The sequence below is a fragment of the Tamandua tetradactyla genome, chromosome 18 (assembly GCF_023851605.1).
Source record: "Tamandua tetradactyla isolate mTamTet1 chromosome 18, mTamTet1.pri, whole genome shotgun sequence".
NCBI classification, from domain to species: domain Eukaryota; kingdom Metazoa; phylum Chordata; class Mammalia; order Pilosa; family Myrmecophagidae; genus Tamandua; species Tamandua tetradactyla.
The window spans coordinates 12813037-12837656 of NC_135344.1; the positions used below are offsets into that span (position 1 = coordinate 12813037).

Consider the following 24620-nt stretch of genomic DNA (forward strand, 5'->3'; position numbering starts at 1 on the left):
TTGGCCAGAAAATATAATGTACAACAACTTCATCTTTAATTGTGAAATCCTAGGCGGTCACTCTTTAGCTTATTTAATTTTTTTTTTATATTTTCCAAGTACAAAAAATGCATTTCTTAATGAAATATTCTTAAAATCGTAGTGACTTATGTTTTGATGAAAAAAATTATTTTCTTACATGAATAATTTTTTGTTTTTTTTTAGTTTATACTTTTAAACTTTGAGTTAACACCATCAGATGCACTACTCTTGCCAGTATGCATTATACATAATTAGCCAAACTGAGTAAGATTTACTTCTCACACTCAAACCTGCTGAAATATGTTTCCCTTCCTCCCTTGTCTGTTCCCTCCCTTTTCTTAAAATAGCATTATGTTATGCACCATCAGGTCAAATTGTATTTCTATGTTCACTCTTTCTACTCAGTGCATCTACGGGCTTGGAATTTTTTTTACCCATTTCAGAAGAATTAGGATGAGCTTGTAGAATAGGTGAAGAATCTTCAGAGAAAAACATTACTAATTGTAAACATATTACAGGATGTTTCCATGTTTCATCATAATCTTCTGTAAAATTCTCTTTTGTGTTTTCTTTTCTTGGGTTACTATGACAACATCGATTCCTATAATATGCGGACTGTGGTTTGAAAGAAATATAATGCTTTAACGTAGGAGGATTATTTATTTTTAATACCTGTAAACAATTCCAATATTCAAGGTAGATAACGAGTCTATGCTTAGGTAAGATATTAATATGAGGGAAAGCTTGATGAAGGATGTATGGAATTCTGTGTCCTATTTTTGTAACTTTTCTGGAAGCCAAAAATTATTTCAAAATAAAAAGTCAACACCTGCAAATAACTTTGTCCTATTAAATCATAAGGCATTGTCCAAGGGGAAGAAAGACCAGCAGTGGGAGATTAGTTAGGTAAATTATAAAATTTCCATAAATCACGACTATTGGCAGTTGTATAGACCAGTATTTATTGTAAGAAAAAAATTAGGTTGGATAATAAAAATCCGCCCTGCCTTTCATTGGGCTGGAACAAAAGATAAAAAGAGAACCAGACACAAAATTACCAGGAAACACTTCTTCCAAGGATACCCAACCAAAAGTAGCATGCAGCCCTTTTTATGGGTGACCACTGACGAACCCTATTTGCTCTCAGGCCTTTTCTGTATGAAGTGACATCGGTAGGAACGAAGCATCCCATTCTTGTCTGGAGAAGCTAAGTTCACTTGGACTCCAGAAGCAACTTCCATTTCCAATTTAAACAGAAAGCTTCAGAGCAAGGTTTTCTGGACACAGCGTTTCACAACTGCCTTGACTTTGTTATTTCCAAGGACAAAGGATCCTGAATCCACAGTTCAGTCCAGACCCGATATCAGCCCCTTTCAACAGTCCAGCTTCGCTTTGAGACTATCAGACATGGAAATGCTTTATCTACATTTCCCCTAATGGTACCCTTCCCTAAAATAAAGCAGCAACTCAGTCTTTGTCATAGTTTGGTGAGACATCCCACAGGCTTCCTCATTGCAGGGAGTCAATAAACTTGATTTTCTCAGACAACCAGGCCTGCGACCCCAGGTGGAGTCAGGCTGCTTAAGTTAGGACAACTGATGTAGGAAAACATCCGTCAATAACAACAGCGGTCCAGGCCAGCTTCCCTTCCCTTCCGGGGCCTCAGTTTCTCCATGTGTCCCATGCAATGTGGGATTAGATGGCTGTTATTTTGTTTGGTGACTTCCGTCTCACTTTTGTAACTGTTGCCATATGATCCACCCATTCAATGGTTGAAAACGTTTTTTTCTTTGTTTTATGTTTTGTGTTTTTTGAAGAAACAAAATAAGAATTCCAATTTAGCCCCACATTTGCAGCCACTGTCTTTCTTAAAATTAACAAATGTAGGGAGGAGGTGCTAATGGCAGAGTGACGCCCCAAAAACTCTTCTCCTTGGGGTGACCAGCTACCATGAGAGACTCGAAAGGGAATAACTAGGACTGTTGGGCTATGCAATGACAAGCCACATGTCACTATATAAATTTAAATTGATTAAAATGAAACAAGCACTTTTGAAACAAATGGATAGTGCAAATAATTAAACATATTGCCTACAGAAAACAGGATTCCAAATTTCCCAGAGAATTCTCTGCTAGGTCCTTTGAATGGGTCAGGCTCCTTCCGATCCAGGACTAAATTGACACTCTGGTATCTTGTTTGAGCCAGACCTTCTTATTTTTTTTTTATTATTTTTAATGTATTATAGCAAAGGAAAGGAGAACAGGAAGGTTGTGGGAAAAAATTGATTTAATGTGTACATGAGAAACAAGCCTACTCCATTCATCTGGATTTTTTGTTCTTTTGTATTCTGTCCAGCAAATGAGATATCAGAGGCTTATTTTTCTTTTGTTACTTGCTTTTTCTGTGATTTATAGGGCCACCGCCCCCTCTTTAACTCTAGAGGATGCTCTAGAGTTACAGACTTACTATTACTAGACCCAAAGCTTATATATTTCAAATCAGTTCTTTGGTTTGTTTTAAACTTAAATCACAAATTCCTTGAAACAGGCAGACAGATCAGTGGCGGCAAAAATTTAAATCACTAAGAGTGGTTATAATCATGAAAGCAGGTCAAAAACGCACAAGAGTAATATTAGTTAAATATCATAGTTTGTATGTGGAGGTTTCTAATATGAATCTGTAATTTTCAGTAGGTTGAAATATTACATATTAAAAAAAAACTACGTGAAACAATGGTAGGCATTGAGATAGCTTAGAATTACACATTTATAATTTTAATCATTACTGAGAAACCATTGGAAATTTATGGTTTCAGTCCGAAGTTTAGGAAAACTAATCTGGCAGGGGTATGTAGGATAGATCGTGCAGCAGGAAACAGAGCCATGGCAAAGTCATGCCACACTCAAGCCTTAAGTTAGAGAAGCAGAACTTCCACTGAAAGGCAGCGTGGAGGGCCCAGGAGAACGTGTCAATGTGGCATGGCATTTGTCTGGATGTGGTGAGCAGGTGGAGGAGAAGAGGCCCTGTTGTCCCTGAGGCCTGACATTGAGTCATTTCTAAAAGAGTGGAAGTGTTAATAGACATGTCAACTTGGACTGTCCACATGGGTCAGAGTGGCTGGTGCAGGAGGTACACAGTGGATCTTAGGTAGGAACTATTTTTGTAGAAATTTGGGCAGGCAAATCTGGAGATTGAAAGAAAAATTAAAGTTTAAATATTTATTTTAGAGAAGTCTTCAAGAAGTAGAAATAAAATTGTAGGAGTTAGGGCTAAGAAAGAAAGAAATCGTGTTTTCTCTCAAGGGAGAGAAAACACGATTTCTAAAACCAGAGCATTGACGGGGGAGTGGGGTGTAAGCGTAGCTCAGTGGTAGGATTCTCACTCGCTAAGTGGGTTCCATTCCAGCCCGTACACTCCACCACCCACCAAAAAAAAAAAAAAAAAAAAAATCAACAAATGTTGCTGCAATAATGGAACAGTCACATGGAAAAAGAATGAAATGTGACGTTCACCATACAGCATACAAAAAAATAAGCACATTGGGCAAAATCCTGCAATGGTGAAGAGAACCGGTGAAAGAGATGCCGTGGCAAAGGCTGGAGGGGCACAAGCAATGGCAGATGTGACAGCAGCCGGGTAATGAGGGGCAGGGAAAGTACATTAAGGTCTGGGAGTCGGTTAAGCAATGGACAGCAGAAGATCAAGGAGAGGAGCTTTCTAGATGGTACCACCTGAACTTCTGGGCTCACCAAACTGAAGTGACATTAAAAAACAAAACAAAACCCTAAGTGACAGAGAAGGGCTGGTCAGGCAAAGATGAGGGGCGGCTCCCAGGTGAGGAAGCCTCCGCACTCACCTGGCTCCCTCACCATCCACCCATTGGGCCCACTTTTGCCAGGCTCAGGTGACTACAACACATTCGAGCAAGTAACTGCTGTGGATTAAGATCCTACCATCATTTCCACGTTTTATCACACCAAACATAAAACCCAGCAAGGTGCTTTGCCCAAGGCAAAGAGATAAGTGTGGTCCTAAAGCAGTGAAATGAAATCTAAAATACTGCAAAATGATGCTGCTCCCCATTGTGGCAGGGAAAATCAGTATTGGCTGTTTTGACGGGTTATTCTTGTGTAAAAGTAAAGATGATAGAGAAAACTTCTTAGTTCTTGGACATACTAAAATTGAGGCATGCATCCAAGGGTGTCCAGATGAGCAGCTCGCCCATATATCAGGGAAAGTGATTAAAAGATATGAGGTGTCATTAGTGATGTCCCCTTCGAAATTAGTGTTTCAGAGACCCCGCAGGGACTGAGCAGTGGAACAGAGGTATTAATGGTTCCAAACTATATTGAGGCCAAATATATATAAAATAGGAGCCTCACAATTACTATAGCTTATTAAGGAAAAGTACGTATGTGAGTCTAGATGTCAGACCATCCGACTTTCCTCAGAAATCTGCCATCTCTATTGGGGTGGAGAAGGATGTGTGCAGTCGTTAAGACAGGTATTCTGAGAAATACACTGGAAATCAGTGTAAAATACCTAAGTCTTCTGATTCAGGGCATGCTATTTCACCTTATTTATTAACCTCAAGCTCTTCCTACACAAAAGGGCAATGCCTGACCTGCCTACTGAAAAGTGGTGCTAAGTCAAAGGTGAACTCTATGCAAAAAAAGAGTTTGAATACAGACTTCTTTAACAACATATTAAACTGTAAAGCATTATACAAATATAAATTGTGATTTGATTATTAATGGAAAATTCTTGATGGAATGCTTATTGCAAAATTTGGAATTTCATAATAATTGTTGAAAATAACTATGTACAGAAAGGATAGCAAAATGGTAGCTTAAACAAATAAAATGTCAAAATATAAGGAAACGTCTAAAAACAATGTTGTGTTTTTTTTTTTTTAATTTTCCTGGCCTTTAAATGAAAACTTTTTTATATCAAAAGTCTACATGCAATTTCATTTGTTTCTGCATGTGTTGATCTTAAGAAAGCCAAAGTTTAGCACTGAGTTGCAGATTTTCACAAAAATGCTTTTAGCTGAAGTTTTAATATATATTTTGTGAAAATCAAACTTTGAATAGCACCTTTTGGGGAAGGTATAAGACATTTCCTGGTGGATATGTTTCCAGTTACAATCTCGCACTGCAATTGAATGGATATTGTTAAACCTAATTACAAAGGTGGAAATTACAAAACGCCTTGATGGAAGCAGCACCAATACTCCTGTGAGTTGAAAATATGGCAGGAGATTTTTGAATGTGAACTTAATAAAGAACTTAACAAATGTTTACTGACTCTCCTCTTTTGTGCCAGGTGGGACTAGTACCTCAACGTACCTCACCTACCTATTCCTGTTTTTGTTTTTGTTTTTCTTTATTTCTCATGACTCCTCTGCCCTTAGTACACTTAATATCCTTAACACAAATTATAAATATTATAAATAATATATTAATATATTCTTGGCATTTTAATTGAAAATTTTACCAAATGTTATATATTCTAACCTTTGATTTGTTTCCTAGATGAATCATAGATATTCAAATGCTTAGGTGCTCTTATGCTATCTTTCTATTTTTTTCCCCTTCACTTTCTATTCAGGTACTGAAATTGACCTGTCAGCAGAAAGCAGTAATTGAAAATTCTTAGCTGTTTTATTAGGGACTTTATTTACTTTGGATTCTGGGCAGTTTTACTTCTTTAAAGAGATGCTGTGATTGAGCATCAAGATAGCTAAGCACACATTTGGGTGGGAATATAGTCCAGTGATCCTGCTTTCATTTTCTGTACTAGAAAGACAAAATGAAATTTCATGGAAATGCAACTGAACTTTATCTTGTTCAAAGTAATGATGTTTTCTAAAAGTCAGCCAAAATGGCTCATTTAGAGCTTAAAATCAAAGGCAGAGGAGTTTTGTGGTGCTGTTTGTTTCTGTAGTCACTGGAGTGTTCCAAGCACTTGGCTCCCAGTAATTAAGGTGTTCTGTGGGCAAATGCAGCTTATATAAACCTCATTTCTTAGGGAACACTAAATTGCATCTGAAAAATGATTAACATTTATATTTTCCTCAACTCAAAGAGAGAGCAAGCCCTGAGAAAGCTCTAGCTACTAACTGGAACATTTGTACTTAAGGCAGGGCAAGGCTTCAACTTTCTAAGTTTAAGCAGCAAGTCATCTTTTTTTTTTGGACTGGGGTTCAAAAGTCATCCTCACCGTATTTATTTTCGAGGCCATTAATATTAAATAAAAGTATGACTTTATAAGAAAATTCCTTGGAACTCACTGAGAAAAGCTATTTTCATCAGGCATAAATTTTAAAAAATGCAGAATTTATTGGCTATAATTAAAAAAACACCCATCTGCCTTAGACACAAAATAAAGTGAAATAGCCACAAAAGTATATAAGCAAACACCAAAACAGAGAGAAAGATCTAAAAGCAATAAAAATAAGGCTCATTCTCTAAATAATAATTATTCACATGAACATAATAAACAAATATTTACTGGTCTTCCTTTATGCTCACTTGGCAATGAGGATTGGCCACACAAAGAGTCTAACTGGTCTAACTCTCTGCTCTAGTTTGCTAGCTGCCGGAATGCAATATACCAGAGACGGAATGGCTTTTAAAAGGGGGAATTTAATGAGTTGCTAGTTTACAGTTCTAAGGCTGAGAAAATGTGCCAATTAAAACAAGTCTATAGAAATGTCCAATCTAAGGCATCATTTCAGGGAAAGATACCTTGGTTTAAGAAGGCTGATGAAGTTCAGGGTCTCTCTCTCAGGTGAGAAGGCACATGGTGAACACAGTCAGGGCTTCTCTCTCATCTGGAAGGGCACTGGCGAACACGACGTCATCTGCTAGCTTTGTCTCCTGGCTTCCTGTTTCATGAAGCTCCCTAGGAGGCGTTTTCCTTCTTCATCTCCCAAGGTCGCTGGCTGGTGGGCACTCTGCTTTGTGGTGCTGCAGCATTCCCTGCTCTCTCTGAATCTCCCATTCTCCAAAATGTTTCCTCTTTTATAGGACTCCAGTAAACCAATCAAGACCCACCCAAATGGGTGGAGACATGTCATCACCTAATCCAGTTTAACAACCACTCTAGACTAAATCACATCATCCAGGGAGATGATCTGATTACAGTTTCAAACATATAGAATTAAATAGGGATTATTCTACCTTTATGAAATGGGATTTTGATTAAAACATGGCTTTTTTAGGGGGCATACATCCTTTCAAACCAGCACACCCTCCAATGACTTAAAATGGTTTATCCAATGATCAAAGACATACCTATGAAAGTTTGAGAACAATACATAATTTAAACAAGGCTGGGTTTGTACACCTGCAAGGAGCCACTCCCATGGTAGTCAATTTGAATGAAGTCACCTGGATTTGGGCTGAGCCCAATGCTTACCACCCACCATTATGATCCTAGAAGATAAATGAGTCCTCAATGAGTGCAAAAAGGGATGCAAACCTCTGGCTGGGAAGACAAGTGAGGCATTCTTCAGGGGGGAAAGAGTTGAGCATTATTTTAACCAGGTGAAATTTTGAAACAGGGCATCCTGGGGTCCCTACATTGTCAGGTTGTGAAGCCAGCTGTTTCTCCCACTCCCTGCAATCTTCCTGGGAAAGACTCAGAAGTGGAGGATGAAAAGCCTTCACTTTGAAGGCACACCACCAATGTCTCCAAGTGAACAGCAATTCTGTCCAAATTTCATGTGTGGCAATGCAAATAGTTATCACATCAAATAACACTTGTTTCTTCTTATAATTATGTAGAAAGTTAGGTTTTATGCACAAATACAAATTTTAACTTTTCCACGCTATTGTTGCTTGGATTTCAGAGTAATTTTTGCACCACTTGGATTGCTCAGTTAGAGGATACTCACTCATTATTAGGACATATTTGTTTCCCCTTCCTCCCTTCCTTCCTTTTATTCTTCCTTCTTCTTATTCTCCCTCCCTTCCTCTCTCCCTTCCTTCCTTGAGATAAGCTTTTCTAGAGACCTGAGAGCAGAAGGAAATGGTTAGCTAGAAAGCAGGGGCAATGAGATATATTTTAATGCTTTAGTGAAGTCAACAACATGCTAGGTTTTAGCATATGACATTGCCAAATGGACTTCCCCAGAACTTTACAGGCACTCAGTAAAGGATGACTCTATTCACTGTAAAATATTAATATGCATATATATGCAATTCCAACAGCCCTAAAAATCTATAAGCCCTAAATCAATACTTTAACATGTTTAGAAAACTTGCTTTTAATGTATGCGTTGCATACTTCAGATAAATATTTTTGACCTGTTATCTTTGGTGACCCTGTAAGTATTGCTTTCATTTATTTTTAGAAGTTTTTTTTTTCCAAAACCATAATCTTCCTTGTGAATAATTTGATTTTTGGGTGTTAAATAATGCATGCTTTTGCAGATGTTTGTAAAAATTACTTGAAGCCATTATATAAATGACTGTCTACATGAACTCAGCACACCAAACTTCAAGGTTAGCCACTAACTCAGACTTGAGGTCAAATAGATATTTGGTGCCTACCTATATGACAGTAATGATCAATAAAAAGTTGTATAGGAAGACAGGGTGACTTGATATATTTACTCAAATCATTGCAGGACAGCACCCTTCCCCTCGACCTATATTCCTGATGATGTGGAATTTAGCAATCCATCAGCCAAAGTTCAGTCTTTCTCAACATGAGCTTCATAAGAGAATTAAATCTTCAATGATAATTTGAGTGATTATTTTTCTCATTTTTCCCAAGGATCCTACATAATCGCTGTCATTCTATACATAGAAGAGAAGTTAACTCATTTCTTACATTGGAAGCCTCAGGGCATTAGGACTTTCTTGTTTCATGGAAGCCCAGTTAGAAGGGCTGCAGAGACATTTTTATTTTTCAAAGGACTGTTGCAGGAGGCTTGGCATAAGTGTCAATAAATTCTATCTTTTGGGGATTTTGAGCACCAGATGCCAAACATTGCTTTAGACTTTCAAAAACAATATTTCTACTTAATGTCCATAACACATGGTGAAATTGATAATGCCATCTCCATTTTACAATTAAGAAAAGTAAGGCTTTAGGAGTTTAAAACGTACCCAAGGCTACATGATTCATAATTGGCAAGATTATCAATTAAATTCATGTTCTTTTAATTTTCTACTTCAACTATATACTGGTGCAATTAGCCTCAGTCAACCAAAAAGAGCAGAATAGCTTTGTTTAGACAAAGAAATAAGTATAAACAAACTGCATACACATACATACATATAGAAACCACAAGCATCCCACATGAATTGGTGATCCAATATTAATAAATAAAAACATGAGGTGAATTGAGCCAGTATCAATAATAATCCCAACATTTTTTCTTAAGGAGAATAGTCAGGACACCATATGGTCGCTGCTTTACTGGAACAGTGACTAAGCTCAAAGCTGAAAGCAAAAGACCTAAGTGCTTCTACTTTAAGCAAGATGGGGGGGGGGGGGCGCGGGGCAGATGTGTCTGCACAGAGCTCACGAAGAGGCAGCAGAGTCAACTCTCCTGCACAGGCACCTCCAGTTCCCCAGGTGGTATAAGGAAAAGACCCAGGAAGAAAAGGACAACTTCTAAGTCCTTTGGCTTGCAGTGTTTCTGCATGCCTGTCCCCCCTCCCCACAGTCAGGATCCTGTCCACCTCCAAAGCTAACTGTGTGTGTATGTGTATGTGTGTGTCTGCTGAAGGCAGGTCTTCCATGAGCATAACTAGACACATTAGTGGTCCCTAGAAGATGACTTCTAGAACAAGGCTGGGTGGCTTGTTCTATAGGCGGGCATCAGGCAGCAGTCTAGCTGACGGAGCATATGCTTCTTCTGAAAGGGGTAAAGGGAATTTGAAGGGAGACGGCAGGGCTGAAAGAGCAGAAAAAAGGAGCTCCCTGGATCCCACTATTCTGTTGACTGTGATTTATTTTAAAGCCATAGGTATAGAGAGAGAACCAGATTTAAACCATGCCTACTTTTGTTTATTAGTTTGTATCCATATCCTGTGGGATCAGCTAATATTTGTTGGGAATGCTCTTGGCGAGGGAGGTGGGTTCCCTCTGCTCTCCCCAGAGGTGGGCATGCGTGGGAGCCCATCCTCTCACTGCATGCCTCCAATAAAAATCCCTTCCGTCTTGCTTCTCATTGCTGAGGGAGAAGGCTGCCATCCCCTCTGACTGGAACGTTGGCCTCTTCAGTACCTACCCTGATACTGCTCATTTCTAGCTACACCAATTCTAACCATCTAAAATGTTCAGCTCTCTAGAAGATAGTCTCCAAGAGGGTGGTAAGAGTTGGGAAAGGAGGATTTCACTGCAGGGTAGAAAGCCATGACTGGGGAAAGTTTGAACTGTTTCACAGGCATACCCTCAGCTAAATTGGGGCTCCTATGTTAGCCAGTTACCGTGTATCTTAAGACCCTCTATTCCTTGTAGTAAAGTATAGACTGTGGTTTAACAGTACATAGAAGTTCTGTGGCAACTGATCTAATGATGATATATTGTTGAGCAGTTGCAGAGAATTGCGATGACCTATAAGGAGCATGAATTGTCCATGGAGTTGGAATCTGAAAAATTCCTTGTTGGGTTGTTTTGAAATGTGAAGTAAATGATGCCTGTCAAAGTTCTTTGCAAATTCTAAAATGCCATTACCAAATCAAAACACTCTACCTTCATGAGAACACATGACAGCTTTCTTCTCTGCCACATCCAAGATATGTGACGAGATAAATCACATTTCCCCAAGCCAGTTTGATTATACAAAAATGGGAGCAGTAACATCATCCCTGGCGATACTTCATATAAAACACACCCAGCCTAAGTATCCATGTAGAATAAACTGAGGACACGTTTTTTAACTTAAAAAATAAACATAAGAAAATGGCAATGTTTATTTTTGCCAAGAATAACTGAAGCCAGGCTCTGTGACTGCCAGGTTTTCATCTAATTAAGTAGATGTTCTTTTACAAAAATATTTACAAGACTTAAAAATTGCATTTCTAGGTTTTTGTTTTTGTCCAGAAAGTATGTTTCTATTTTTTTTTCATGGTTCTGATGCCCAGAATATACAAAAAATGAGGCAAGCATCAACAGAAGTTACTTGCCCTATTTTATCCTCTGGGAATTGTTAGTGTTTTTCCTTTCTCTCTAAGTTGCAATAAAATAAATGGATAAACGCACCTATCTAACATCATGTGAAAAATATTTTAAGTATACCTCAGTTGCTAGACTCATTAATTCCTTTCATTTTAAAAGCTAAGACTACATGCTAAAACATTTTTAAAGATTTATCAGCTAAACATACATGGAGAAAAAAGGAAAGTGAGAATTAAAAGAAAAAAATTTACTTTATTGAATCAGTATTTTACGTTTGTTTCACAAAATAAAACGTAAATTATTACTGCAAAATAAACATTCCCAAGGCTGAGGGGCGACTGCATTCTCATTTATAATTAAATCACCACCTCCTACTAGCAACTCTTTTTTTTTTCTATTTTTAAAATTTTACATATCGTGCTTTTATTCAAAAATAATAGACTTCTTGACAAACTCTTAAATTGCAAAGTTTGAACCAAACTATCAATCATCTACAACAACTCTGTGAGGTAGGTATCTGCACAGCCACAAGGGATCATTTATACAATTCCATTTTTCCTGTGCTTGAATCAAAAGGTGTGAACTGTAGTAACTGAAACTGCTATCCTAGTAGGCAGTGAAAACAGTTGTTCCTACTAGCAACTCTTAACTTTAAAACCTAAAATTTTTTCCTGTGTTGTTATGAAATGCTTAGTTTTTGTTATCCTAACTTTGATGCCAACTTTTATTTTAACCTATTTCCTTCTATTTAAAAAGAAGAAATACAGTCTAAGAGGTGGAAAAGAAAACAAGAACAAGAGCATACAAGTTTCTTTTACATCCCCAAATATTGCTTATCATTTTTGTAAAATGGGACTATGTTTTGATGCCCCTTACTTTAAAATTAAACTTTTAATTTTGAAATAATAGTACATGCAGATGCACTTCTAGGATATAATACAGAGAGATTCCATGAAACTTTATCACTTCCCCAGTAAGTTAAATCTTGCAAAACTATAATCCGCTATCACAACCAGAATACTGACATCAATTCGGTTAAGATACAGACTAGCTCCATCACTACAAGGGATAAATGCCCAGAAGTGCAATTTCTGGGTCATATGGTAGTTGCACATGTAGTTTGTTTAAGAAACTACCTAATTTTTTTCCAGCATGCCTGAACCATTTTCCATTTTCACTTGTAATGCATGAGTGACCCAGTTTCTCTGTATTCTTCCCAGCATTTGGTGTTGTTGCTGTTTATGTATTTGTTTATTAGCCACTTGGACAGGTGTGCATGGATATCTCATTGTGGTTTTAATTTGCATTTCACTAATAGCTAATGACGCTGTACATCTGTTCAGGTGTTTATCTGCCTTCTGTATTTCAACTTCGGTGAAATGTCTATTCATGTCTTTGCCGTTTTCTGCTTGAATTGCTTGTTTTTATTACTGTTGACTTTTGAGAGCTTTTTTATATTTTCAAGATACTTGTCCTTTGACAGATTTGCAGTTTGCAAATATTTTCTCCCAGTCTAGAGAGTGTTTTTAATCTTCTTACCATGGTCTCTCATAGAGCAATTTTTTTTTTATTTTGATGAGGTCCAATTTATCAGTGTTTTCATTTATGGATAGGACTTTTGGTGTGAAGCCCAAGAACTCTTGGTCTACTCCGAGATCCCAAAGATTTTCTCCATGTTTTTTCTAAAAGCTTTATAGTTTTACATTTTCATTGAAGTCTTTGATCTGTTTTGAGTAACATGTTATGTGGTTGAGATTGAGGTTCACTTATTTTGTTTATGATGTTCAATTACTCCAGCATCATTTGTTGAAAAGGCTATCCTTCCTCCATGTAATTGTTCTTGTACCTTTATCAAAATCTGTCATATTTATGTGTGAGTCCTTTTTAATTTTAAAACAAAATTTTTCTTAACTGTTTTACATGACTTATCTGAATGTATGTTTCCATTAAAGCTCCTACCTTCTCCGTGGGTGAACAGAATTCACTAATCATACTCTGAATGACCAAACTAGGGTTGACTACAACAGAAAATATGTTCTAGTATCTCTATATTGTTAAGGATAACTGTTTAACATGTGTTACTCTAAAATAAAACTGATTATTTTAGTATAAGACTTCTGAAATGAAATTGGATCACCTCCAATGCCATTTTATCAATTATATGTTGCTTACAAGCAACAGAAGTTGATGCTGGCTGATACAGGCAGAAAAGACTTCATTAAAATTTTCATCACTTCAAATTTTTTAGAAGATATTCAGGACAGAGAGTTGAGAAACAGGTAAAGACTAAGTAGCCACAAATAATCCCTAAAATCATTAAAGTATCTTAACGAGGATACTGCTGCCACTGCCTCTGGACAGTAAATCCAAGAGTTTGCATTGCTTCTGCTTTGTATCCATAGAAACAACTACTCTGCTATCCCTCTGCTAATCCCTCCAAAGGACTGCCTCTTTTGTATTCAGCAAAACTTAGCTCATGCTCTTGTACCACTGCTTCAATGAAGACAAGGAAAGCATATTTCTGGCATTTCACCTTCTCTAATGCGAGGGATTATTTACTATCTTCAAAACCCATAACATGTGGGTACTCTCCAAATGTTAGAAGGAGAATCAAATGCTGAATACAATAAATAAAAGGTAAATGTCTGATGTAGCCAGTTTTATTGTTACTTTGCATGTAGACACTTGTAGTCTATATACCCAAGTTCACTAAGGTGCCATTATAATACGTGGTCACAAATTGCTCTGAAATTTTTTCTTGTCAAGAGTACTTCAATTATTGTAGGATCATTTTTGCAGAGATTAAAACCCAACCAAACGAGCATGAAAGCAAACCAACCAATCTCCACTGCCCAGAGGTTAGTTACAGTCTTGGTGAGCAAGTCGGATCCTGTCATTGTTATTCACTAAAACAAACAAGAAAGGAGGCAAAAAAAAAAAAAAAAAAAAAAGCTTCTCAAGTGAGGATAATGTGTCTGTATCCAAGGCTGAGAAACATTGCTGAATGGGGTAGAAATTCAGTATCATTCACTGAGTTTTAATAAAGCAGGCCTATAGATACTTCTGACCTTGTTTTTCACCTCATTTTTATACAGAAGCAGGTTAGAGCCCCTTCTGCCACATGCACTACCTGAAGTAGTTGTGGTGAGGCCCATAAAATCTCTTCATTTTCCTCAACTTCACTGTCACAAGCCTGGTTCTGCTATGGAGTTATACACCATGCTTTGAAAATATTCTATATCAGAATCACCTCCAGGCGAGGGTCTCATAGTAAGGGAAGAGTTAAAGCCCAGGCCTCTGCTCTCCACGCAGTTCTGAACAACCACATGGGCTCTAGTGTCCCACAGGGAACTCACTGTAAAACTCAACCAGCTGGGGAAGGTCCATCCCTGGTAATGGTGCCCTAGCTATTTCAGGCCAGCTGACAATGATTCAAATTGCTGGATAAGTACAAAACTCTTCTGTTAAAAGGCATGAAAGACCATCAAGGACTAAAGTATAATTCCTTAAGTATAGGAATTTTTAAAAAATGACCAAATGAAGATTTTGTATCTGAGATAACCCAATAAACACTTTAACAGTAGATTATACTCTGGTGAACTAGTTGAACTGGAAGATATGTCAGTAGAAGATATCCATCCTGCAGGTTGGAGAGAAAAAATACGGAAAAGAAAAGAGCACAGGGATGTGGGGGATATGAAGCAAATTATCTAATAAATGAGTAAGGACAGAGAGAAAGAATGGACAGAATTGATATTTGAATAGGTAATGGTAAATACATTTTTTAAAAATCGGGAGAAAGGTATCAAGTCATAGAATCAAGAAGAACTATAAACACCGAGAAAGATGAATAATATGAAAACCACATTTAAACATATGGGTGAGATGCAAAATTGGGTGAAATAAAGCAGCCAGAGGAAAAAGTTTTATTTTCCAAAGGCAACACGTTAACTTCTCATGGTGAATAATAGAAGGTAGAAGACTTTTCCTTTCCAGTGCTGCCAAGTGGGGAAAATAGCCTACTGTGGCAGTGATTTTAGAATCACTTAGGTATCTTTCTAAAGTTCTTGGCAAACCTTTCTTCATTCACGGTCTCTCAACCTGTGGGTCACTTTCTCTGGAAGCCACAGTGACACATACTAGCTGTGGAGACTCAAGAGCTATTTACCATACCTTGCAGTGATTCCCTTTCCCCATTCATCCATCCAGCCTTATCTCCTCAAGTAGGGAACTAAAAACAGAAGAAAGAATGAAGGAGGCCTCTTATATGGGAGGAAAGGGGTGTTGCATGTAGCAGGTGCCTTGCACAGCTGTGAGCCTAGGCCTATGAAGAAACAAAGTAGACTTTGAGGTACTGATTTTTTTTTTTTTTTAAGGAAAGCTGAAGCCCTGAATTTCCATTAAGGAAAACCATTAGCCCATCACTCAGAACTTACTGCATCTTAAATTAAGTACAGTTTAAACACCATGATATTCTTATTAGTCTAGGGAAGACTTTCAAGAGCACCCATATTGCTGGTAGAGTACCAGCAAGGCAGCAAGAGCTGACGGAAGAACCTGGTTCACAGCCTTCAAGGATGTTTGACTTATGTCCATCACAGTGTCGCCGGGAATTTCCGTTCCAACAAAGCAAAGCTTCCACTGCACCCTTTCTTGTGCTCAAATTGTAAATATTATAGATCGTCAGTAAATTAGTGTTGCATGACTGTTTTATTGGGTAATTAACTTTATATTTCAGGCATGCCGATTCAGAAGACTTGGTGTTGCACAACAGGGTATTTAGCAGTTGACAGTCATGTGTCACACGTGTTCCTTATTCCCCTCACAGTCTTTGTCTGGGGACCGTGGTTCCCTGCCCTGGCGACACATACAAAACACCTGGGAAGCTTCAAAGGCCCCTCCATGCTCAAAACTTATCCAGATTAATGAGGAAAACAATTCAGTTGAGGAAAAGCCTAAGTATATTTATGGTTTACAAGCTCTGGAGCTGATATCAAACATTCAGTCATGGTTGGAACTATTTTTTTAATAGAGGGCTAAATACTGTAGAAAACTGAAAATCATTAGGAAACAACAGCAGAAGATTAATAGCGCAACTGTTTTACACATATAGAAGGGTATATTTTATATTTACACACAAATTTGGCAGTTTATAATTAAACTCATCCCTACAATTTAGTACTAGATGTGCTTTTGCTTAGAAAACTTACATAGCTAATACTCAAATATTTCAAAGTGTAATGAAGCCAATAAACCTATCAGAAAACGACCTGGATTTTTCCTTCTGCTGAGCCTCAGGACCCTTAAAAAGCACTCTTTCTTCAAATGAACTCTCTTTATAAGTTAGTGTAAACACAATTTTATATCACTAACAAATTAAAAAAAGATCATTCCCATGTATGAAAGTGATGATACAATAAATAAATTTAAATATGACACTGCTATTAAATTCTACCTATGGTGTCAGCTGAAATTTTGGAGGATGCTTTTCCTTTTGAAGGAGAGATCAGTGGGTCTTTGAAAGGTTTTAACAAAAATGAATTGTGTAGGGCAGGCCACGGTGGCTCAGCAGGTAGGAGTGCTTGCCTGCCATGACGAGGACCCAGGTCCGATTCCCGGTGCCTGCCTATGTAAAAAAAAAGAAAAAAAATGAATTGTGTAGATTCAAAGTAGCCTGGATGAATATCTGTTACCTCCTTATTGGTATTACTCATTCACTAAATAGCACTTTTATCATCAACTTAAATAAATTAAAGTTGAGTGAAATTAGTGATCATGTTAGCTTTATACCACCTATCCATCAAAAGAGACAAATTTACTTTGGAGAGTATACATACTGTGTTGCTACTTGTCTACATATATTGCAAAGAAGTAGCATTTACATTGTAGATGCAACTGCTGAATTTAAAGTTATTAAATGCAGATTTGAGTGTGCATATTCATATTCACCCCACTTGTAGCTCTGTAACTCCAGCTGATTGGTTTTATTCTTATGAGTTTTAATTTGGGGAGAGGGAATTATACAATACATGTGAAAATGCTTCATAAGCTGTAAAATATATTACTATTAAGAAGTCCCAAATTAAGCTAAGCTCCCAGTAATTTTATTGTTGAGCCAAAAAACTAGCAAACTGTTTTGCAATCAACTTCATAAAATAGCAGGGAAAACATCTTACACATATTTGAAGATTGCAATCATCATTAATGATTTCAAGCAACATGAAAATAACAGTTTTCTTTATTAAATGAATTTCTGTTCTCTGCTAATTGCAAAGTATTTCTTATTCCATCCCATTTGACTGACAGCTTCATTATTCTCATTGAGGAATAGTGTTATAGTATAAAAATAAATTACTCAGAGATTAATCCTGTTCTGTACCTTAAAATAAAACTAACAGAAGTTAATGAAAACATTCTCTACCTGGAATTCGTATGTTCTCTGACCAAAGTTAGCAGAGCTTGAAGAAAAAAAAATATCATGAATAAAGTGAGACAAAATTAATAAGACCAAAGCCAAAGAAATATATTCCTTTTGATTACTTTGCTTCATTTGATAGAAATTACTTTGTTCTTAAAACTAACACTTCAAAATGCATGAAATCTAGAGATTATCTACAAATGGTGGGAATACAGGGAATTTGTATTTTGTTTGTTTTGCTTATTTTTATCTTCTGAAGTTTCTAAAATGAATTTGTATTAATCAGGTTAGGAGAACAAAGGTTACTTTTAAAGCAAAAGGATGAAATATAATCAGATTAAGGCAAAAAAATTGAACTTGTCTCTCACAAAGAAGATAGGAGATTTAGCATATGCAAACATTATGGTGTAAAATTATATAATCTGGATTTTAATGTGACACAATAGGAACAGCACAAAGATAAATACACTTGTGCCTGTTCAACAATATTCAAATGGCTTATTACGATTCAAACAGAGCAATACATTACTATTGAAAATACTTCAAAAGAATGGCATCTATGTCAAATTCATAGGCTTTAGATTAAACCATTTCCTTAAAGTTATTTTATGCTGATCCAAAATCTCAACCATTAGTGTGCTTTTTGGAAAGACATTTAAGGAAACCAGGAATGTAGGCTTTACCAAAATGTTTGGCCACTGTATGGTTACTCTGTTCACAATTAATCAACTTTAGTCATTTAGGTACCTTTTAGAGATATCTCTAAGCTCTCAGTATAATCTTTATTATCTGAGAAAAGGAATGCCAACTTTGAAGGTTTACCCTGCCAGCAGACATCTTCATCAAGATAGAAACCGAGATACTAACTCTTATATCTCTCCCCTGACTTAACAGCTCCCCCAGGTATTACACAGGCATAATCATTTAATATAAAAAGTCAGCAAAATGTCTGGTTTGGTTTTCACTGTGAGGCCTATTTTTTTGTGTGTGTGCCTCTTGTTTGTTTGTTTCATTTTAAGTTTTGAAAATCCAAATAATATCAGACATGCCTATTTGCACATCCAAGGATAAAAAAGAAAATAAATCACTAATGTACATAATGAAGTTTGTAAGCATACCTGAAATGCCAAATACACAAAAACATACATGTGCAAATAATGTTATATATAGGGAATGAATGAAAACTAAGTAAGACTTTTTCTGCCCTAAAATGCTAAGAAGCTGCAATATTTGTAGACAAGGATGCAGAAACAAAAATAGGTGGTATACACATACATGAAGTTAAGCACATACATAATAGAATATTTTTAAAAATCAAACAACTGAAATTTCCATACATTATAATTCTATATTTAATGAAAAAGACATAAATGACAAATAAACATGGGTATCATGGATCCATTTCAGAGAGCAATGCCCAGGAAACACAGTATTTTAGAATGAGTGAAGATTCAAACACATACACCCAATACAACTTTTTCATCTCAACTCTACAGTTTAGGAATTCATATCTGAAATAATGATTCTGGAAGTTCTTGATTTGTCTTTTGAATGTTCAAAATGATGGTCATTTCTATGTTTTTTCTTAAATACATTGATTGCATCTAATTCTTGGCAAACTGACAATACATATCATGCAAGATATGTATAGTTGCTAGAGATTTGGGAGACAAGAACATTTTAAACTGTGCTAATGGACAAAAAAAGATGCCAATGCACACACATACAAATTCTTACTTATATTAAAATGTGCACTTGTATAAAGGAATGAACTTTCATAATATCTCTTATGAATAACTGTTCTCTTCCATCTATTTTCACCAGGGGAAAGCCACTTGCTACATGATAGGAAAGCTCAGAGAGCTTACAGAAAGGAGACTAACATCAAGCCAGAAATGGGGGTGTCCTGAAGTTTTCACCAAAGAAGGTATCAGGGAGGAAAGGCTGACACACTCACAATAAATTGGTAAAGGAAATGGAAAACATACAAAAGAAAAAAATCCTGAGTCAAAATTCATCCTAGAGTCAGTGCTCACCAAATACTCCAAGTTTTCCTCTATATTTCCCTGTTTTCCTTGCCGTGAGGTTGGGGTCATGTAACTATTACTTGCCCAACATTGTATGACAAGAAGTCAGGTTGGAATTATTGATTATTAATAACCCTGACTAATGCAAGATGAATCAGGAATATTAACTAACACACACACATACCAGGGTGCACATCTGATAAACAGCAGGTACTCCATGATCATTTGTTGACTGTGTGAATGAATGAATGAGTATATTCAGCATATCTTGAGAAACTTTTTGACACCCACCCATACCAATTTCTCACCCTGAGTTTGATTAAGAGATAGAAAGAAAATCTATATAAAATAGTTGTTTACTCTATGAATATTCAGTTTGACATATTTGAATGAAACTTCTTAAAAACAATGATCTGTGGACTGAGTCAAGCATTAATCAAATTCTACTGTCTTGAATTTGCATAATGATGTTGATGATGGTGATGATGGTGGTGATGATGATGATATCATTTCATAGTGTATTAGGTTATTAATGGCTTCAGTAATTGAGTTCTCAGTTTGACTGCAAGCAAGGTGCAGGATGATGATATTTTGCAAACTGTATTTTGATGACCAAATTTAATCCATGAAAAGTCAGAAAAAAAAGAAAGATAACCAGGCAAAGAGATAAAAATGCTGATCAACATGCTTTTGCTTTTTATTTTTAATAGTGTTTCTATGTTCCCCTTTCCTTAAAAATTGGCAGCCATCATAGTTTGTGGACTACGTAACATATCATGCAAAAGTTAAGATGAGTAGGGGGACTAGACTACTCTTAAATCTTACAAAAGTAAAGCAATATATTCAGAGAAAAAATGACACATTATAATGAAAAAATATAGTCTTGTCACTTATAAGGAGTCATGTCATCATACTTCTAATGATTCAATAACTATTTTATAGACGAAAAGTAAAATTCATGAAAATGGTTCTTTTTGTCTCTCAAAGTTGTTTTGTCAAACAGAAGAAAAGCTGATTAATGAATCAAAATAAATTTCAACACTTACACTCAAAATTTGTTTCACACTTACTACTTGGTCCAAATGGTTGAATAATGGACTGTACTCAACAGGTGGTACTAAATTTGCTAATAAGACATATACCAAGAGCCCTCTCAAGCATTCAACCTGTTAGCCTCTCTGTAGAAAGGTGGACTACATCCTAAAGGGCAAAACATGCTTTAAGCCGTCATACAGTTTTAAACTAAGCACTAATTTGTGAGAAGAAAAAGCTACACTAAAACATTTCATCATAAAGTATGTTTTATATCCTAATTATCTCTGATATAAACATATCTGATATTTTCATTAATAGTTATCTCTGCCATCTGGGTCTTTATTTTCCTTAAACTACCATAAAATCAGATTTTTCAAAAAATGAGTTCTATCTATAATACATAAAATTTCTATGTATATTTAATTAGAATATGTTTTTTTGAAATTTAGTTATGGACATATACCATTAAAGAATTATTAGGTATCCTTAGAACTAAAAGGATTTGGAAAAGGTCATGGTTTGAGTTCGTAAAGTTAGGATTATGTGTTATTAAGTACAAAAATGAAATGCTAATGTGTAGATCATTTCTACTTCAATGACTTTTGGGTACCTATTCCTTTTTTAAGCTACACAAGTTTACAAAAATAATTACGTATTTGCTTATAGTTTTACTGTCTAATGGAAAACTTAAGTTTCCCAGATCCACTAAAGTGAAGTTTTTCTATTTGAATCCACACTTCTAAATATTGGAATCTCTGGAACAGAAATGTCTCTAAAGTTTTAAAAATAAATTATCTTCAAGGTGAATTTAATATTTTGATTTAGTACTAAAACAACGCAAAACTCTTTCAATAATCAAACTTGGCAGTTTACATTTCTCTACTAGAAATGGAAGACAAAAGTCATTACTCCATATATAAACACACTTACTGTTTTTGTGAAGGTTAGCCTTTAAAAAAAGTGTTTCTCTAACAGTGAGTATAGAAAAAAGACATTTTGGAGGTGTGAATATACATTTGCACACATAATTAGTAAGGGAATGGTATCTGAAAAAGACATTTCAAAGGTAGCAGCGCGTGATTACCCATGAAGTACTCAATGCCTTCCAGTCGATCCTAGCTTATAATTAGCCGAAATACGCAGTTTTTATTTTATGAAATCCTGGAAAGCAGGGATAGGGAAGGAATTCTACGGACCCCATGGTCACGAGCACTGCAGAGAGTTTTGACTCTTACTCTCCCTTTCATGTATGGGATGCCTCTGTAGAAGCAGATACACATCTCCATTAGCTTATAATGTCTGAGGTGCCAGACGCAATTGGGATTTCAAGACAGAAGAGAGAGAACGATGAGCAAGCAGTCTGTCAGAGAGCAATGGGCTTCAAAGGTCAAGTTCAGAAGACGGTTCCCCCCTGGAGCTCCAGGAGCCCTCTGCCTTCCTTTGCTGATAACTGTGCGGTGTGACAGCTTTGAGCACTGCGTCCCGGCTGCGAGAAGCAAACAGCCTCCCGGACGACCGCAGTTTTTCACGTGGGTACCTCCTTATCTCCTTGGAGAAGGAGGAGGCGCGTTGTTCTACCCAAGAAGAGCCCTTGAAAGCCGGCTGAGGGTCTGAACCAGAGCCTGCGCGCTCTTGCCCGGCTCAGGGAGCAGTCCAGTGCACTAAGGCTCTAGGCTGGGTGTGGGGGCGGGAAAGGGGTGTTGTCACCTAGCTTTGCTCTTTTGGCCTCCAGCCTTCTACAGATCTGCCCAAATTCAGGACTAGGTCCCTTGTGTCCTTGGAGCACAGTGTGCACCTCCAACGCGAAAGCGCAGAGGCTGTAAGAAAAGACAAGTCTGCGATTCCTTTCCTCCTACCGCCAACACCTGTCTCCACCGCCTTCTGAGAAAGAGGCTTCGGGGTGTGTGGTGAGCTTCTCTCTTTAGGGCACTCTACCGTGCATTTGTACCATTCTCTAACAACGTCTTTACTTTACTTTTTAATTTTAATGAATAAATTAACAAAGTTCTCCCTTCGCCCTCCTCTCTTCAAGTTAGAATATCCGTTCATTCTACAGCGGCTAAGAGCCAGGGGCCCCTTTGCCCAGGACCTTGGCAGAACTGGGAACTTTGAGAACTGTGAGCCAGACAGACATCCAGGGAATCCGCAAAGCGAACGCTTTCTCCCCCAAATCCGGTTTCCCTTTCCTCTTTTGGACCAGCCGGTCCGGGGGGCCTCTAGTTGCCCCTCTCCGGTCGTGTGGCTCCTGCCGCCCCCCCCCCCCCCCCGCCCCGGTCCGCCGTCCAGGTCCTCTAGGGCTCTCGGTACGCGCCTCTTACCTCCTCATCTGGTCACTAGAGAAGTTTGGAACCCCCGGGGGTCTACACTGTTTCTCCCCTAAACCGGGTAGAACGTCCCTCAGGAAGAAGCTAGGGAAAGGGGTCCGTAAACTTTGCTGGCGCGCGCTTCCCGTGTCAGCGGGCGGGTGCGTGAGCACACACCTGCCGGCACACGGGCGCACGCACATAGGCCGGCAGCAGACACATGGCGAGCGGGCCTGCGAGGGGGCAACTGCTACGGGCGCATCCAACTCGCTGGCGGTCGCCGGCAGGGACGCGACACGCTGGTAAGACAGCAAAAGAGAATCTCGAAATGGGCTTTGAAATCAGGGACCAGGAGATGGTGATTCTAAACACACACACACACACACACACACACACACACACACACACACACACACACGAGCGCCTGTCCATCCATCCCCTGTACACAATGTCTGCCTGAAAGGCGCACACTTTGGAGACCAAACCGTTGTCGATGGCAGGTTCATAAATCCACCCCCCTCCCCGGGCACCTTCATCGCTGGGGCTGACAGTCCCCTTGGTCTCCCGGACTGCCCTGTCCGGGTCCAGACCAGCAGAGCGCACGCGAGGATGGCGAGCCGAGGCGCTCCCGGAGCCCCGCCGGGTCTGCAGAGCCCCCGAGGCATGCCCGGCGCCCCGAGACCGGCCGAGCAACAAGCGCGCTGGCGGCGGGAGGGCCGGCTCCCTCTTTGCCCGGCTCCCCTCGAGGGTCACCTCCCCATCCCACCCCCAGCAGCCAGTCTCGCCGGAGCAGCGCCGAGGAGGAGAACGCCGAGCGAGCCACTCACCCCCAGCTTCCTGCTGCGGATTTTCACGTAGCCCTGCTTGACTATGTCGTTAAAGTTGGAGGCCATGGCCAGCGCGCCCCGGCCTGTCCGCGTCGCGACCGGCTTCCCCGCGTGGACAGCCGCCGTCCGCCGCCGGGCCCGGGCAGGGCTCGCATCCAGCCCGCCGCCGCCAGCAGCCGCGCCGCCGCCCGCTGCTCCCGAGCCGCCGCCGCCGCCGCCGCCGGGACGCGGGTGGCAGGGCCGCCGCGGACGGGGAACCGGCCCGGCGCCGCGAGCCGCGCCCGCCCGGCGCTGGGAGCCGGTCCTCACCTTCGCCCCCGCCGGGAGCCGAGCGCCGCGGCCCGCTCCGCCGCCAGCTGCGGGCGCCCCCTCCGCGCCGCCGCCCCCGGCAGCACCCACGGAGCTGGCGCCTCAGTCGGCGGCGCCCAGCTGGCCGGAGCGCACCATCGCGGCTCCCCGGCGCGGGGGGAGGAGGGCCGGGGGCGGGCCCATCCGGCGGCCCCGCTCCCTCCCCCGGGCCCGCGGGGCGGCGGGGCGGCGGGAGGCTCCGCACACGCTCTCCGGGGCGCCGGACCGGGAGGGAGCTCCCCCCGCCGGCCCTCGCCCCGGGGACCCTGCCCACCCCGCGCCCTCGGCGCCCACCGCTCTCCCCGGTGCGGATTCCCAAGGAGAGCCAAGCTCCTCATTCCGGGGCTCCTGGTCTCCATTCCCAAACTGGACGCGAGGGGCAGGGGGGCTGGGGGCGGGATGGGGGGACGGCCACCGCGGGCGAGACAATGGCTTATTTCGGTGGCCGGCCGTGTTTACAGTGCATTTTCATGCCTGAGCCCACGCCGCCGTTCCAGGTCTT

At 39.5% G+C, this 24620-nt stretch overlaps 1 protein-coding gene across 1 annotated transcript in view; it reads right to left on the reverse strand.

Moving 5' to 3' along the window:
• The window catches only part of DOK6 (docking protein 6), a 452915-nt gene extending 429046 nt beyond the window's left edge, over positions 1–23869 (reverse strand). The window contains exon 1 of the mRNA XM_077135258.1: positions 23771–23869. Within this exon, the coding sequence (XP_076991373.1) occupies positions 23771–23836 (66 nt within the window). The 5' untranslated portion in view covers positions 23837–23869. The remainder of the gene's footprint in view (positions 1–23770) is intronic.
• Positions 23870–24620: the final 751 nt, after the last annotated feature.